Source organism: Alosa pseudoharengus, unplaced genomic scaffold (genome assembly GCF_046254945.1).
Source record: "Alosa pseudoharengus isolate Yale_2024_CS ecotype anadromous, Long Island Sound unplaced genomic scaffold, YU_APseudo_1.1 YU_APseudo_1.1_scf_2, whole genome shotgun sequence".
Taxonomy (NCBI): domain Eukaryota; kingdom Metazoa; phylum Chordata; class Actinopteri; order Clupeiformes; family Clupeidae; genus Alosa; species Alosa pseudoharengus.
Genome location: NW_027468663.1, coordinates 10,718,346 through 10,735,105, shown reverse-complemented (window position 1 = coordinate 10,735,105; position 16,760 = coordinate 10,718,346). Strand labels below are relative to the sequence as shown.

General features: G+C 41.8%; 3 protein-coding genes across 3 annotated transcripts; 2 read left to right on the top strand and 1 right to left on the bottom strand.

Annotated features, from left to right (window-relative positions):
• Positions 1-365: 365 nt before the first annotated feature.
• On the bottom strand, positions 366-1,692 carry LOC143135032 (apolipoprotein D-like). The gene is made up of 4 exons (XM_076295764.1): positions 1,573-1,692; positions 1,162-1,280; positions 914-1,002; positions 366-641 (listed from the first exon to the last, which is right to left on the bottom strand). Exons 1-4 carry the CDS (start codon positions 1,690-1,692, stop codon positions 403-405), a joined length of 567 nt encoding a protein of 188 aa, XP_076151879.1. The 3' UTR covers positions 366-402.
• Positions 1,693-7,617: 5,925 nt separating this feature from the next.
• Positions 7,618-12,986, top strand: LOC143133366 (apolipoprotein D-like). The gene is made up of 4 exons (XM_076293129.1): positions 7,618-7,737; positions 7,835-7,956; positions 11,095-11,183; positions 12,748-12,986. Exons 1-4 carry the CDS (start codon positions 7,618-7,620, stop codon positions 12,984-12,986), a joined length of 570 nt encoding a protein of 189 aa, XP_076149244.1.
• Positions 12,987-14,555: 1,569 nt separating this feature from the next.
• apoda.1 (apolipoprotein Da, duplicate 1) lies at positions 14,556-16,085 on the top strand. Its single transcript, XM_076293128.1, has 4 exons — positions 14,556-14,681; positions 14,886-15,007; positions 15,411-15,496; positions 15,850-16,085. The coding sequence occupies exons 1-4, from the start codon at positions 14,565-14,567 to the stop codon at positions 16,083-16,085; spliced, it is 561 nt and encodes a 186-aa protein (XP_076149243.1). The 5' UTR covers positions 14,556-14,564.
• The last annotated feature ends 675 nt before the right edge of the window (positions 16,086-16,760 follow it).

Genomic DNA, 16,760 nt, shown 5'->3' with positions numbered 1-16,760 from the left:
CAGCATAACCAAGGAAAAAACATAAATACAACATAACAGACACCATTCCTAGTTTTGCATGAATCAACTCTTTATTTGTATAACACCAGCCAAACAAAACGCTGTAATTTGAAGTAATATGTTGAATCAGGTTGAGCCATGTTTACGTTACAAAAGCAAACTCTTGCAAAGTTATACACATTCAGAGCTGATGCTGGGCTCTGCCCCACCCTGTCAACATGATACTAACATTTCAAATAATCAGAAAGTGAGAAAGGTTGAATGCTTATTTCATGACCAATGATCTAGCCATGTAGCATAGGCCTACTCAACATTATGCTCTTTACAGAAGGTGCACAATGAGGTAAAGCATAAGAGAGAACAACCCTTCATCTGGTTTTATGGTTTTTACCCGCCATTGCCTTACTGAGGCATGGAGTCACAGATGCTGTGGTTAGTGGTGGTCATCTTGTTAATCATGATGCTGTTGGAGGTCAGCGTGTTGTGCAGTTGCTCAATGGTCTCCTTGGGGAGGGAGCGGGAACGGCTCAGGATCCAGGCGAAGTCAGCGTAGAACAGACCGCCGTAGTTCTGGCAGCCGTAGACAAGGGCGTAGTTGTCATAGTCAGTGTCCAGGACCCAGTAAGGACCAGGAGGGGATCCTGTGGGATGTTGAAATGAGGTGTTGAGAGACACTGACTTTCCACACCTGATCTCTAACCTAACTGTAATATTGACCTAATAGGTAAACACTAGCCTATCTGGAACACAGCTAGTGCTGCTAAATGTGATTAATTAGAATATTTTTAAAAAGGTTTCAATGACACTGCCCTTCAACATGTTCAGCAGCAGATTTGAATTAAGGTTTCGTCTGAGAGATGTGGTTAAGGTTTTGCTGAAGAGTCTTGCATTGGAGATGCAAATCAGTGTTTACCTGGGAAGAAAGTAACGGCCAGCTTGGCGGGCTGAGCAGGATCCACGACCTTGGCAGAGCCCTCAATCTCACTGACAGTGCCATCAGCCCTGATCCAACCACAAAGCAACACAAATACTGTTGAGTGAGATGTTGACTACAGGTAAGCTATCTGGCACTGCAAACCATTTTAGTCACACACAGTAAGTCAGCTGCGCACACCATGTACTCAGCTGTTAAGAGAGAGGGAGATTAAGAACAGCTCTTACAGCAGCTCAGCGTTCAGGACCTGCACAACCCCATCACCCAGGGTGTAGGTGGCCTGGCCACACTCGCCTTTCTGGAAGATGGAGGGGAGCTTCTGGATCTCATACCACCGGCCCATGTACTGAAAACGGCAGAACAAAACATTCAGCCTCAAAGCCGGCAGGTGCACTTTTTACACATTACTGGGAAATCTAAGGCATGGTGTTGCTCTGTCCTGTCTGCGCTGTTGTATTTGTTTCATTTTTCCTATCAAGTTAATATTCTTTCAAAGAAGAAAAAAGGAACATATGAACATACGTTGTTCAAATGGAATGAGAATGATCATAATATGAACTAGAATTAAAACATAATACTTCAACCTTTTCTTTCACTTTTGTTTTGAACGGCATGTATTGCATGTCAGCGATACTTACACTGGTGACATCAAAGTTCTCCTTGACTGGAGGAACAGGGCATCTTCCTGGATGGAGGACCTGGGCGTTGGCGACCAGGGCAGAGAGTAGGACCAGAGACAGCACCTGTAGAGCCTGCATTGTTCAGCTTTCACCTGGAAATGGAGATCATGATCAGTACAGCTCATTTGCTTTTGGAGCTGGCCGCGGTCTAGGCTCTGCTCAGAACTCTTACCTGAGGTGTTCAGCTTGTTCTGAGTGATGACTGACACCCAAGGATGCACATTTATAGCCCATGCTCAGACCACTCCTCCAAATAAGGAACACAGCCCTGCAACTCTAGGAAATATGTTTTGGAAAGTAATATCTGAAGGAGCACCTGTGCTAACAAAACTGATGTTTACAGTGTTGTGTGTGTGTGTGTGTGTGTGTGTATGTGTGTGTATATGTGTGTGTGTGTGTGTGTGTGTGTATGTGGGTGTGTGTGTGGTGGGGTGCAGGGGGTTAGGGGGGTTGCTCAACCTTGTTGATCAACCTTGGGTGACACTCATGCTCATTGATGTGGGCCAGTCAATAACATTGGTCTATTATGGCATATTAAGGCACAGGCCTACATAAAAGCTTTCCTGTAGTAATTGGTAAATATCTGTTAATCACAAATACCCTGCAGATACTAAAGTGTCCATAGGAATATGGGCAGATCACAACACAATTGGTAATTTGTTAGTATTGCAATTGGCTGGGAAAATGTAAACTGTTGCAATTGAAATACAATTTATAATCGCTAATTGTTCATTGATTTGACTATTAAATAGCATAATTCAATACACATACAGGATTTGTATCTATTTTGAGTTTTATCATGTCCCTTAAATAACATCTATTACATATTGCAGACTAATTTGCATCTGTTCCATAAATATGAATACATTATTATATACCCCAAGCTTCATGTCCTCAGCAAGAGGAAACATTTTACCAGAAATGTGATTAAAACTTATTCAACTTACCTTTATACTGGCCTGTTTGTTTACAGGTCATGCATCATATGCAAAACCTAAATGTGTACAAAGTTAACAGACGTATTTGACTGCTTTTGAGGAACTGTAAGCTTTTCTTTCTGGGGACATGTATATCTGTGTATCTGTGTAAAATGTGTAAACTTCAGACTATTGGACAAAAAAGGTTCATATATTCTAGCACATCTGTATTTTTCCCTTAACATGGCTCTAGTTCATAACATACATTCTTCAAACACATCTGCAGCTTTCCCTTAACATGGCCCCAGTTCAAACACTTTTTTTTGAGTGGTGACCTCATGCACTCTTTAAGGGTTATCAAGTAGCTTGAAATAGTGAAGGGAAAAGATTCTAATCTTAACGCAGTGTTTTTCAACCTTTTTTGTGCCACGGCACACTTTTGACACTTAAAATGTCCCACGGCACACTAACATCCTTTGTGAAGAAAAAATAAACATACCATAGCCTAAAATTTCAAATAATACACAGATATGGCCTTATTATGGCTTCTATGCAAGACCTGCTCAATAAAACAAGTGCCCTCTGTTTCATTTGTAGGTGACTATATCTAATTTAATTGTTGTTATGAACTGGATTATGTGATGATTCTGTGAATACTGGATATGTTGCCCCCGTTGTACAATGCCTGCATACCACAAATAGTGCAATCATACAATCAATGAGAGCATTAGTGGGGGGCCTTAAGCACATAAATAGGTTGTTTCGCGCAATTTCTTCTAAAAGTGCCAAATTTGGCACAGATGTAGCTCAAATTATACTGAAATGATTTAGCTAGGGCGCCGGAGCCACAGACCCTCGGAGCCAAGATGGCAGCCAATCCAATATGGCCGCTGCCCGAAAAGGGTTTCGACTAGCTTTTAACCACGAGCTACAAATACAAACTTGATGTCTTTTTCAACTTAATTGATCATGGGAAACACATAGGAATGTTTATATTTATGACCCAGTATATCTGGACAGCTTAATCCTCCAATTCCAATATGGCCCCTGTCCAAAAAAGCAGTTTTGACTGTAGTTATACCCCATTGTTTGCGCCAATTTATCTACAAGCACCAAATTTGGCACAGATGTAGCTCAGGTCATACTGAAATGATTTAGCTAGGGTTCCGCAGCCAGCGACCTTTGGGGCCAAGATGGCAGCCAAATCCAATATGGCCGCTGCCCAAAAAGGGTTCCGACTATAACTTTTGAACCACATGAGCTGCAAATACAAACTTGATGTCTTTTTCAGCTTAATTGCTCATGGGAAACACATATAAATCTTTATATTTATGACCCAGTATATCTGGACCCCTTAATCCTCCAATTCCAATATGGCCTTACACCCCATTGTCAAAATTTGGCATGGATGCAGCTGAGGGCATACTGAAATTATTTAGCGAGGATGCCGGAGCCAGTGGCCCCTGGGACCAAGATGGCTGCCAAATCCAATATGGCCGCCACCTGAAAAGGGATTACTGTAGGCTGCATATTTTGAACCAGATGAGATACAAATGTAAAATTAATAAATATTTCACCTTTTCTGGCTATGGGAAACACAAAATATATATTTATGATTGGGTATATCTGGACTCTCAAAGTCCCCAAATGCAATATGGTGACTGTCCGAAAAAGGGTTTTGACTACAACTTTTGAACCGAATAAGCTACATATGAAAATTAATTTTTTTTACCATGACCACACATTAAATTACCTAAGCTTTGCTATGCTCTGACCCTTCTTTGGGGCAGCCGTGGCCTACTGGTTAGCGCTTCAGACTTGTAACCGGAGGGTTGCCGGTTCAAACACCGACCAGTAGGAACAACTGAAGTGCCCTTGAGCAAGGCACCTAACCCCTCACTGCTCCCCGAGTGCTGCTGTAGCAGGCAGCTCACTGCGTTGGGACACCTGCGCTTCTGTGCTTCACCTCACTGTGTGTTCACTTTGTGCTGAGTGTGTTTCACTAATTCACGGATTGGGTTAAATGCAGAGTCAAATTTCCCTCACAGGATCAAAAGAGTATATATATATACCTCCAATCCAGTTTATTGTCTATAAGAACCCGCACATATTTGTAGTTCTCAACAACTTCCTCACCCAGTATTGAAATGGTATTTAGCTCAGGCCTGGCCCTACGAAAGTCCACCACCATTTCCCTTGTCTTAGCCACATTCAAGACAAGGTGGTTGTTTCTGCACCATGTCACAAAGTGGTCCACCAGTTGCCTGTATTCCGTCTCCTCACCATCCTCACTGACACACCCAACAACTGCAGTCTGTGAACTGTCTGAGAACTTCTGCAGGTGACATGACTCAGAGTTGTACTGGAAGTCTGAGGTGTACAGTTTGAAAAGAAAAGGAGACAACACAGTCCCTTGTGGTGCTCCTATGCGACTGACTACCTGTTCAGACACACACCCTTTCATTCTCACAACCTGTGGTCTGTCAGTCAGGTAATCAGTAATCCATGAAGTTGTGGAGGTGTCTACTTGCATCCTTCAAAGCAAAGCTTGTCACATAGCAGCATAGGCTGTATGGTGTTAAAAGCACTTGAGAAATCAAAGAACATGATCCTCACAATACTGCCAGCCCCTGTCAAGGTGAAAGTGTGTTCTATGAAGCAGGTAGATTAAGGCATCCTCCACAACCACCTCTGGACGGTATGCAAATTGTAATGGGTCCATGTAGTGGTCACCTGTGGTCTCAGAAGATGACCAACAACAGTGTTTAGCCAACTACTTCCTTTCCTACCAACTTCCTTCCTAACCAGGTGTACTTTTTTCTATAAGTGTTTTGTTCTTATGACTACAATTGTGAGAGAGACCATGAGAATGAGAATTCATGAGAGAGCAAACAGTTACCCCACCTTCTGGCAGGTGCAGGACAAATTAAAACTTACTCAATTGAAAAAATATAATGTCCACAACACTGCTTTTGACTCCCATATATTTAATGCACATCAGGCAACGTTTCGACCCTGCTGGGTCTTCTTCAGGCAAAAATTCATGAGAGCGACCATGAGAATTCACTGTTGTTATTTTTATGTTATTGCTGTTTTTTTGATATGCTAAGCAAACCTTTGAAGAGTTTTGGACAAATTGACTATATTATTCTTTTAACAATTTGACATACTATAAATATTGCCTTGCAATAATAATTATGTCTTATTCTTTCTTATATGATTACATTTCGAAATGTATTCACCTGTGGTACACTGAAAGCATTCCACTTTTATAAGGAAATTAATCCACCTTGAGAATAACCGTCAAAGTTGTGGTAAAAAAAGATTTTCAAACAAAGTCTTGAAAAGAATACAGGTTCCAGACTTACACAAGCATATATATAAATATGCCAATGGACTTCCTGTGGTCAATAAACTAAAAATAGACACAACATCCTCATTTGTAGCGCATTTGGTTCAAACCCTTGGTTGAACCCTTTTTCGGACAGCAGCCATATTGAATTTAGGGAATTTGGGGGGTCCTGATATACCCAATCATAAATGTAAGTATTCCTATGGGTTTCCCCATCATCAAAAAAGGTCAAATAGACATCAAGTTTGTATTTGTATCTCATCAGGCTCCAAAGCTATAGCCGAATCCCTTTCAGGCGACAACCATTTTGGATTTGGCTGCCATGTTGGTCTCAGGGACCATTGGCTCGGGCGGCCTGGCTAAATCATTTCATTATGCCCTCAGCTGCATCCGTGCCAAATTTAGTGCTTGTAAATTAATTTGCACAAACAATGGGGTGTAAGGCCCCATACTACAGCCAAAACTGCTTTTTTGGACAGCGGCCATATTAGAATTGGAGGAATAAGGGGTCCAGATGCACCGGGTCATAAATATTAACATTCCTATGTATTCCCCATGATCAATTAAGCTGAAAAAGATATCAAGTTTGTATTTGTAACTCATGTAGTTCAAAAGTTATAGCCGGAACCCTTTTCGCGCAGCGGCCATATTGGATTTGGCCGCCATCTTGGCCCCAAGGGCCGCTGACTCCGGCGCCCTAGCTAAATCATTTCAGTATGACCTAAGCTACATCTGTGCCAAATTTGGCGCTTTTAGATGAATTTGCGCGAAAATGTGCTTAAGGCCCCCCACTACATGTGGTTATAAATTATTTGATGCAACAGTTGCTTTTCTGGACCAGTGAGTGACATTTGGGTAATTTTCTGCGGCACACCTGATGATCTCTCACGGCACACTAGTGTGCCCCGGCACAGTGGTTGAAAAACACTGTCTTAACATATATAATCTTAAATATTACTCAACATATCAGACACCCCCATCACGCTGACCCCCTATTGGTCCAGTGAGCAGTCATGGAGAGTTCAGGTGCGAGGTCTCATCAAATGGAGGCCTTTCAGTGGGTGTGGTTTTATTCCCACATATATGCAGAGGTGATGCAACCTCTGACTATCACCTGTGCACGTGTGTGGGACTGTGGTCCCCTAATGGCCCCCTTACTTGTGAATGCTGCAGCTGTTCACTTATGGAGATTTATTCCACATTTCTCATAAGGAACCATGTTGCGAAACAGTGCCATTATACAATATTTTTTTCCATGATTATGTAAGTCTTATGCTATACAAGCTTCTAAGACCTTGGGCTTTCTATTACTACCTTTAGAGCTGAGGTAGAGCAAGCTCTATAGCCAGACAGGTAAAGTTTATATGCGCCATTTGAAAGATATAGAGAATGACTGGTAGCTTTACTGTTACCATTGATATTTTCTACTAATATTATGTGTTAAATATTAATGCTATGTATTACATAGGCCCGTAATTAATTCATACAGGGAAGATGCGCAAAGTCTCTATTTGTTAAGTGTTTATTGATATCTTTCCTACGTTATTTAACTCTAATATTAGATGTACTATTAACAAGCATGGATTTTTTTTATGACTTATTTATTGATTCAGTGCTAATTTTATAATATGCCTCGGACATGAAACCAAACCATACCAAACCAGCCAGCCAGAGTTCATTTACGCCTGTATACGTTGCAGTCTACCTTTGTGTTCACGTGTGAAGGCAGAGAGCATGCAAGCTGTGCGGGTGCTGTTGTTGACCCTCTGTGTTACCCTGGGGGTTGGTGCCCAGTCCTTATGGGAGGGCCGGTGCCCAGTACCTCCTGTCCAGCAGGACTTTAACATAGCCCAGGTGAGTAATGCTTTTTCTTCACTCGGTACACCAAGCCCAACTGCCATGGCTCAACTGCCATCTTTAGTGACTCTGCTCTGCTACCTTTGTACTGTAGTATTCGGGCAGGTGGTATGGCATCCAGAAGCTTCCAGCTGTGTTTCAAAAGGGAAAGTGTAGCCAGGCAACCTACACCCTCCAGAGTGACGGACTGGTCAAGGTCCTCAACCAGGGTCTTCTGTAAGTGGAGTGTGTTCAAGTGGAGTTTTAAGTTCAAGTTTATGTTCTTCTGTGAAAACTTACCATGGAACAAAATCATACGTTTCTCAGGACCAGCATGGGTGGACAAACAGTCCTGCATAGCTGCAACACACTAATAAAGTTAGATCTGGTGCCTGAGTTAAGATCATTTAAAACTAGATGTACCGCATAGCGGTACAAAATATGACCGCCGCTCAGTCCTGTACAGCCGTTCTGCGAAAATAAATCACACTTCAATTTGTCTCCATATTTTACTCCATCCCCCACTCTTGAAACTTTTGTGTATGCTTGTTTGGCATGCCTGAGTGTGTGGGTGCGGCTGCACAGAAAGTAGCCTACTGGTGCTGAAAAGTTGAATAGATTGTAGAATAGCCAAAGAAGATGTAGCATTGTTATAAAACCTTTAAAATCTCTAAACAATCACAAGTAGGGCAGTTCATCACAGTTCATCCATTGCAACTGATTGATGAAAGGTCATTTACACCTGTAGGCTACATTGTATTTGGGAAAAGCAAAAGGTATCAGCATAATGTTATGTATGTATTTATTTGTTTGTTTGTTTGTTTGTTTATGAACAAAAACATCTCTGTCAGTTCCATGCCGTTTTCAACAGCTATCAAAAACAAAGGTCATTTTTGGATGGATGGATTTTTTGTGAATGTTTCTTCTTCTACATAAGATTTTAGTCATCTTTAGTTCATGTAATACTTCATTGTCAATGCACAAATTAAGTAACAGTAGTCTGAAACGTTATTGTTAATGCACAAATTAAGTAACAGTAGTCTGAAACGAAATGCTGTTTTACATGTAACCAGTGGTGCAAATAACTGACAGGTCCAAATGGGCCTTGATGAAATGCGTCGCTAGACTGTTCATACACATTTTAACGGGCCAAAGTTGAAGAACTGTTGTCCGTTATTGTTCGTGCAAATATAGGCTGATTCATGTTCCCTTGCACTGTGTAACAGAGGTCCATGGCTAGTCTGGCTTTCACCAGACCAAGCTCAATCTTTTAAGAAATCAAAAAATAAATAGCGGGCAGATCAGGCTGGGTGAACCATGGCAGTCCATGGCACCCGATATTGTTTAATTTTCCGATTGAGATATCCACGCTCTGGCTATTCTAAATACAAAAATGCACCAGTTATGACAAAACTGTGACTAATAAACTAGATCCTAATAGAAAGCTGTTAGCTTCCCTAAGCTACAGGTAGGCTTATAAGGTAGGCCTATTTACAACATGTCAATAGGCTATGCTGGCGACACAAATAAAATCTCCTTTGGAAACCAATGGCTTACGCCTTACAGTATCAAGCGGACTTAAACTGCCATATTGTGGCGAAAAGTTGTAATAAAATTCATGCAGCTCCATGAGTTAAGGAAAGCGCGAATGAAGTAGCCACTTCTAAATGGGACCCACCCACTACACAGTAGCTTAAGGTGTGTTGCTAAAGCAACCATAATGAAATGAAGGTGTCATTGTTTGGATACTTCACACACACGTGCTTTTTAATTTCACAGACTACAACTACCAAGCTGGAATCAAAGCACATCATCGATTCCCCTCTCACACACCCTGCACGCACTTAAAACGAAATAAACAGGCGTCTAGTCTCACGCATGTATAGGCAAAACTGTATCAGTAACGTTGGTTAATCTTCCATTGCACAGAATGATTTTTGTAGCACGTGCAACAAATGACAGTCGAAAGATACAATTACAGTGCTGCTATCAATTTGCTTGGTATAACCGCATTTCTAGTTTTCTACAAATGCAATCAATCAAATTGGCCTCCATCACTCAACCAACGCTAACGGTAACATTACCTAGGTCCTTATTGATATTATAAGATTAACGTACCTGCAGTAAAAACCAAGCGTGTCCGATAAACATCCTCAGATTTATGTCGGCTTCAAGAAGAAATGGGAATTACATTTCATGTGAACATCGTCCTATCCTTATTAGACGTTCTCTGCGGTAAATTACAGTCCTTGTAGGAAGCGTCCATTGTTTTTTTTCAACCCACTTTTAACTTCCAACAAAATTACGTCTCACTGCAACGATGCGCCATCTAGTGGACAAACGACTACTTATCGCCAATACTGGAAATGCAGCCATGATGATGGTGATGAATATTTATTATGGCTTTCTTTTAATCCTACTGAATTTGTAATTATGTATCGGCCGTTCTAATACCGATAGTATGTGGGTGCCTGTGTGTGTGTGCATGTGTATATGTTAGCACCGCCATCTACAGGCCAATGAGTGTACAGTCACTAAATGTACACATAATCTAAATTTTTTTAGACCCCCCCATGGATGAAATTCTACGAAACTTGGCATACCCCCAGAGAATGCCAGGTCAATCATACACATAAAATTTGGTGCAGTTCTGAACATCTTAACTGAAGATAGGGGCGATTAAAGCAGAATAATATTGCATTTTCATTTTTTACCGGGGGGGGGGGGTGCAAATCACAAATGAGTGATTATGGGCCAGGTTGTTATTTAGGAAAAACTGTTTTTTTTGCGGTTCGGGGGGCCCAGCACGGGGGTGGAGTGGCCCCCGGGGACGAAACGAAAATTTTCCGTAAAAGTCTAGTGGGGCTACATACCCACCAACTTTCATGTGCCCCGGTGGTTCGGTGTCCCGGGTATTGTTGACCAAAAATTCAGGAAGTAGATGACGAAAAAAAAAAAAAATAAAAAAAAATAAAACTTTGACAATCCCTATATGACCGCTTCGCTAGCTTCGCTAGCGGCGGTCATAATAAACAGAATGATAAAGAAAGAAAGAGAAATAATTACTCTGAATGTTTTTAAAAGGTATCTGTGTAAATTCTGTGCAAGTTACAAAGAGTTCAGTAGTCATATGGTATGTTTGTTTTAAATGGGGCAAACAGTCTGTGAGGTGTGTGTGTGTGCGTGTGTGTGTCTGTGAGTGTCTGTGTGTGTGTGCGCGTGCATCTGTGTGTGTAACATCCACTGGTTCAGTGGGAGTCCTGCAGAATCCCTCCACCAGCATGTCTGGGATAACTTCTGCAGCCTCCCTCTGGGATAACTTCTGCAGCCTCCCTCTTTGACTGTCTCAGTGTAATCCCATTGTGCTGTTGACAGGCCTGATGGAGAAATCGCCAACACCAGGGGAACAGCTCGTGTGGCAGATCTGAGTGACCCTGCCAAGCTGGAAGTGACCTTCACTGGAAGTAAATACATACCACCGACACATTTTACACAATTACAACTGAAAAAATAAACACATACGTTTCCCAAAGGAATATGTGAAGGCCAGGGGCGTCGTTAGGCCTATTTTGGGGGGGGGGCTGAAGCCACCACAAGATGATCAAAAGCCCCCCCCCATAAAAAATATAGCAATGTGTCCAAATTCACACCCATTATTCTCTGCTGAATTTCTCACAGAGTACTTATTACACATAAATCACACAGATATGCGAAAGAGCGGAGCCGGAGCTTTCCGATAATATTAGCGGCTACCGGTTGTGATAAACAGTTTGTGAGTAAATTAACGTGGATCAGGGACAGACTGGCAATCTGTGCATTATTTTTTTTACATTTCCGTCACAGAGGACCATGCCCCCGAACCCCCCTAGCATTTGGGAGGCCCAAAAGTATTTTATCACATGGGGCCCACATTCTCCAGCAGCACCCAATCAATAATTAGTATTTTTGTAAAATGTAACCTATTTGTGAATGTGATGCCTTGACTGGCAAAGTATATAAGACAGCAAGGGTGTGTGTGTGTGTGTGTGTGTGTGTGTGTGTGTGTGTGTGTGTGTGTGTACTGCATATGGTCGTGGGCCTATTTGGAAGGAAGTCCAGGGCCTTTTTTTAGTCCCAATCCGTCACTGACGTGGATATATATGACATTTCATCATATTTCCATTCTGCACACAGCACTTCGTCCATCTCCACCCATTACTCTCAGTGGTATATCTCACTAACGCTTCACTCCACACATGGCAAACCATATAAACAGCACCTTACCGGACATGAGGATATGAAGCATTCCTCTGTATAGTAAGCCATTCCAAATAAGTGCAGCACATTTCTACATGGTATCCAAATTGGAGCTGGAATTCCAATATAATAGCAGCCCAAAATAATGAACTTGGTTTCCATATCAAAGAATCAAAAGTTGATCATGGCATGCAGATCAACTGTGCTTTTGAATAGATATTTCTTCAGGCATACTTCAGGTGACATGAATGCAAAACATTCATGAGAAGTATTATTCCTTGAAGGCTGACATAAGATATGCAAGCATGATCACATCATACTTTCCCAGATAGCCTATACTGTCTTGAAAACGATATAGCCTAGCATATGAAGAGCTCTTTTTCAAAAGGTGTATAAATGTGTATTTCAGCTCATATCAATTAAATAATTTTACCGTGTTTACTATTCATTTAAATACCTAATGTGAACTCACAACAGTTTATGACATGGGGGGTGGCGACAGCAAACGTCTCATCTGGCCATTCCTGTTAAAATGTTCTGGGGGTGCCACTGGCAACACACAATATTAGTCACTGCAGACTGTTGTTATACATGGTGTCCCTGTTAATGCTATTGTACCAGTATATCCTTCAATTCATTGAAGCCCTTTAAAGGTGTGATGAAAATGTTTCAGTGCATGCATTACAACTCTGGGAGCTAAGTCTTTTAATCCTAGTGGCGCCCCTGGTAAAGGCACACACTTAAGTAAAGTGATACTGCATAGAATCAGGAATAATAATGACATCTTTTCAGGTCCACGTCCGAGGCCTTACTGGGTGCTCGCTACCGACTATGACAGCTATGCTCTGGTGTACTCCTGTACCAACACCAGTGAGCAGTCCTATGTGGAGTTCGCCTGGATCATGAGCAGGACTCGCTCCCTCCCTGCAGACACCATCACAGAGCTGAAGGACAAGCTTCATTCCCATGGCATCAAGACGGAAAACATGACTGTCACGGACCAGAGTGGTTGTAGTAGCATGCCAGTGTGATCGAGGCGGCTCCTCATCCTCCCCTAAAGCTTTTCCAGCTCAAATCAGAAGCGAGTGATATCTGTATCTGTTACAAACATCCTCCACAATCCAGTATTGAGGTGTTCACCTGAATAAACACAATGTGAAGTTGAGGTGAACATTATGTCTGTGTCATTTGCTTTAGGTCAAGGTCAATATCAATGAGACAATATAAACATGAATTAACAGCCTTGTAACATGCTTTTAAAAGTTTGTTGTGTCACATATAACATTATGGCCAAATAACCAACACTGAAGTAATATTTGGGAACTGAGTACCTGGTGGAGCACTGGGGGTGGGCTGATGGGGAGAGTTGTGGCAGTCAGAGTTGTTGCCCCAGGGCCTGGTTGTAGCTGGGTCCTCTTTGTGCAGCAAATGTGTGAAATTCAGAAAAGGGCGAGCCCATGGTCCACTGTGTACTTATTCTGACCCCATAAACAAACTATTTTGTTTTGGGAATCAGGAGCAGCCTCTTAGCTCGGCTGGTGACGTGAGGCAGGACGTCCCAGAGGTGAGTCAGACTGGAGGCATGTGTAGTGACAGAAGACAGCAGAGGCCCTTCATGACTGACCAGCCTGCGCTGCTGCCCATTGTGCTCAGTCATCACTGTATGCCCTGCCACTCAGGTCATGCTCTCCATGTTTTTGAGGTTGAGCTTGGCCATACTGGCACAGTCTTACATGAGCTGCAAGCAACCTGTGTAAATGTCTATGTACACTGACAGATGGCATACTGTTTCAAAGACCATAACAATAGCAACTTTCTGTAAAACAGTATTTGTAAAAAGATATGGTGTCATGCACACATACACAAAAATAAGTAACGTCTCAGCTTTCATATCTGTTACTATTCTCATCTAACTTGAAAGAGCAACAAGGAAAGTAGAGGTGTCCCCTTGAGTGTAGATGCAGACCAATTAAATTTCTGCCGGAATGTCCCACATGATTTCAATTTGTCTAATGGCTCGCTTCATGTCCGAGATAAGCTTGGCCCTCACAAAGACACTCATTCATGACACACAACTTTGGAGTAACGTGACCCTGGGCAGCAGAGTCGCTCTTATAAATACACAGCGCGCCATGATTTGTTGAATATTTTCACGCAGAATCCAAAGAGGTAAGATATCGTGTTTTCTTTTAGCTACTTTTTTCTGTCATATTTCCCACTGTAAGAATGAAATGCGATGCTGTATGTCTGTGTAAATGGTAGCAAGATGAATCAAAGGATCTAGATTTAAAAGGTTCCAGAGACTGCACTAATTTGTATGGCAACCATGTATAGATATTTTAGATATACACATGCATATTAAGTAATAATAACATTGCTTGCTCTGCTTGTATTGATAGTTGGATGTATGCTGATGCAATGTGGTTCTTTGTTTTACGAAACTCTTGAACTCTTGCTTTGATTGATCTATAAAGCTTTGGTGGTGCTTGAACCAACTGAGAGGGACATTACGGATGCTTCTGTCTGCTTCTGTTTTTTTTTTTTTATATAAATGCCCAAACTAACAGCACTGTTTATCTGCATTTCAGGTCCAGGTTAGCACTGTCGCCATGAAGCAGTCCATGGTCTTGATCCTGCCCATTCTCCTGCCTCTCATCAGGGCACAGGTTCCTCACTGGGGCCCATGTCCAGACCCTCCCGTGCAGTCTGCGTTCAGCATGAAAAAGGTATTAAAGATTCCTCTTCACTTGCTACTGTATGTGCATCTCAGATAATGCCAACTATGTCTCAGAGATTGGCCTTAGTCAAGCGAAGTAAAAGGTTAGAGCGGTTAATGGTGGATTTTCCCCCCATTATTATTATTATTTTAATTTGTTTACATTACCATACATGTACATAACAAGGTGTGTTTGCTGTGTTTTGTTGTTAAGTTCTTGGGAAGGTGGTATGAGGTTGCAAAACTGCCGGCTCAGTTTGAGAAAGGGAGATGCATTGAGTCCAACTTCACCATGAAAGCAGATGGGAGTGTTCGTGTGGTCAGCTCAGAGATACTGTAAGTTCAGACGCTCTCGGCCACATTACAGTACTCCACTGTAGTAGGTCTATATGCTGAATACTGAGAGAAACTAATAACATATCAATAGACACCTTTATCATTTATGTCAATGTTTTCATATATGTTCATTTTTGTGTGATGCTATTACAAGTGAAATACCTGACAAGTGAGTACTTGACCTGAGTGTGACACAATGAAATAGTTAAATAATGCCAATAATTAAGAATAATGACACAAACTTTATCTTTACTCAATGTCATCCTGATCCTACAATTGAGGTGGTCATTAAATGAATTATCCTTCAGGAGGTTATAAATCTAAAAGAGTATTGAATGTAAATGTCAACATTGATTATACAAGATTTTGAAATGGACCATCTCTGTTTTTGTGGGACCTTTAGAAAGGGTGAGCTGAGGGCCATAGAGGGCACTGCTGTGGTGCAGGACATGAGGGAACCGGCCAAGCTCGGCATCAGCTTCTCCTACGGTGAGTACAGGAAGGGCACACAACCACTCAGCATGAGGATGCTCACATCACACACACACACGTAAACACGCACGAACGGACGCATGCATGCACGCACACACACAATCTGGATTTTTACATATTGTATTTTTTTTTTTATCATATTGTACAAATTATAATACATATTTGTGCGTATTATTTGTTTGATCCAATCCCAAATTGACCATCTGAAAAGTTTGATAGGTTCTTCATGAGTAGAGGATGTAGATCAGAGGATTTAGATCATGAGAATGTCTTGAGTGGATGAGTGTAGTGTGTTCTGTGATATTGCTCCCTGTTAACTGAGCTGTGCTGCACTGCTGTTGGCTCTCCAGTGCTCCCCTACACTCCATACTGGGTCCTGTCTACCGACTACGAAAACTCGGCCCTGGTCTACTCCTGCACAGACGTCCTGCGTCTGTTCCACGTGGACTTTGCCTGGATCCTGGGCCGAACCCGAACCCTGCCGGTCGCCACAATCACCAAGGCCAAGGACGTCTTTAACAACAACGACATCGACATCAGCCGGATGATCATGAGCAAGCAGGCAGGCTGTGAGAAGGACTACTGAGACACCAGCAGGAGAGAAAAAGAGTGAGAGAGCCAGAGAGGAAGAAGGGAAGAGTGGGGAGAGAAGGAAATCTGGGGAGAGCAAGAGAGGAAGGCGGCCACGCTGGCAGGTCAAGAGGTCTGCTGGACTGGCTGCAGCCTGAGGGGCATCACTGATTGAACACCGATTGTTTTCAATTATCTCCAACTGTCACTTTTCCTTTTCATCCATTTTGTTTTATTTTTTTATACATCATATCATTTTATGGTGAAAGGAGTCATTTGTTATGTAATATATATCATTATCTTGTTTCAGTTTTTGTAACATTTTTAGGGCACAAGTAATTGCATCACTAAAATGGGTTCTGAAATTTGATTTAAAGAGTTAATGAAACAAACTGAAGCCATGAGATCCTCCGTGGAGAGAAAAATAAAGTACAGTGTCATAACAAGCATCATGTGAACGGCACTCATCATTTTCTAGACCACTTTACATAACATGTCTCCAGTTAGAGGTCTACTGACACTATTTTACAACTGACACAACCCCCAAACTAGAGTTAATTAAGTTAATTTGGTGGCCATAAGTCAAGACACCGAACATGTTTACTCTTTACTATTAAACATTTAGCTATTTTCTGGTGCTTCATTCTAGTCAGTTATGGCTTATTAATTCAGCAGGTTAAAAAAACAACAA

Bases quoted from the DNA above. Each gene is read 5' to 3' on its own strand.
- LOC143135032 (XM_076295764.1), bottom strand. From the start codon at position 1,692: ATGCAGGCTCTACAGGTGCTGTCTCTGGTCCTACTCTCTGCCCTGGTC. The intron at 1,281-1,572 runs GTAAGTATCGCT...TGCCGTTTTCAG, and splicing joins AGAACTTTGATGTCACCAGT to TACATGGGCCGGTGGTATGA. The intron at 642-913 runs GTAAACACTGAT...AACATCCCACAG, and splicing joins GGCCGTTACTTTCTTCCCAG to GATCCCCTCCTGGTCCTTAC.
- LOC143133366 (XM_076293129.1), top strand. From the start codon at position 7,618: ATGCAAGCTGTGCGGGTGCTGTTGTTGACCCTCTGTGTTACCCTGGGG. The intron at 7,738-7,834 runs GTGAGTAATGCT...TTTGTACTGTAG, and splicing joins AGGACTTTAACATAGCCCAG to TATTCGGGCAGGTGGTATGG. The intron at 7,957-11,094 runs GTAAGTGGAGTG...TGCTGTTGACAG, and splicing joins GTCCTCAACCAGGGTCTTCT to GCCTGATGGAGAAATCGCCA.
- apoda.1 (XM_076293128.1), top strand. From the start codon at position 14,565: ATGAAGCAGTCCATGGTCTTGATCCTGCCCATTCTCCTGCCTCTCATC. The intron at 15,008-15,410 runs GTAAGTTCAGAC...TGGGACCTTTAG, and splicing joins GTGGTCAGCTCAGAGATACT to AAAGGGTGAGCTGAGGGCCA. The intron at 15,497-15,849 runs GTGAGTACAGGA...TTGGCTCTCCAG, and splicing joins CGGCATCAGCTTCTCCTACG to TGCTCCCCTACACTCCATAC.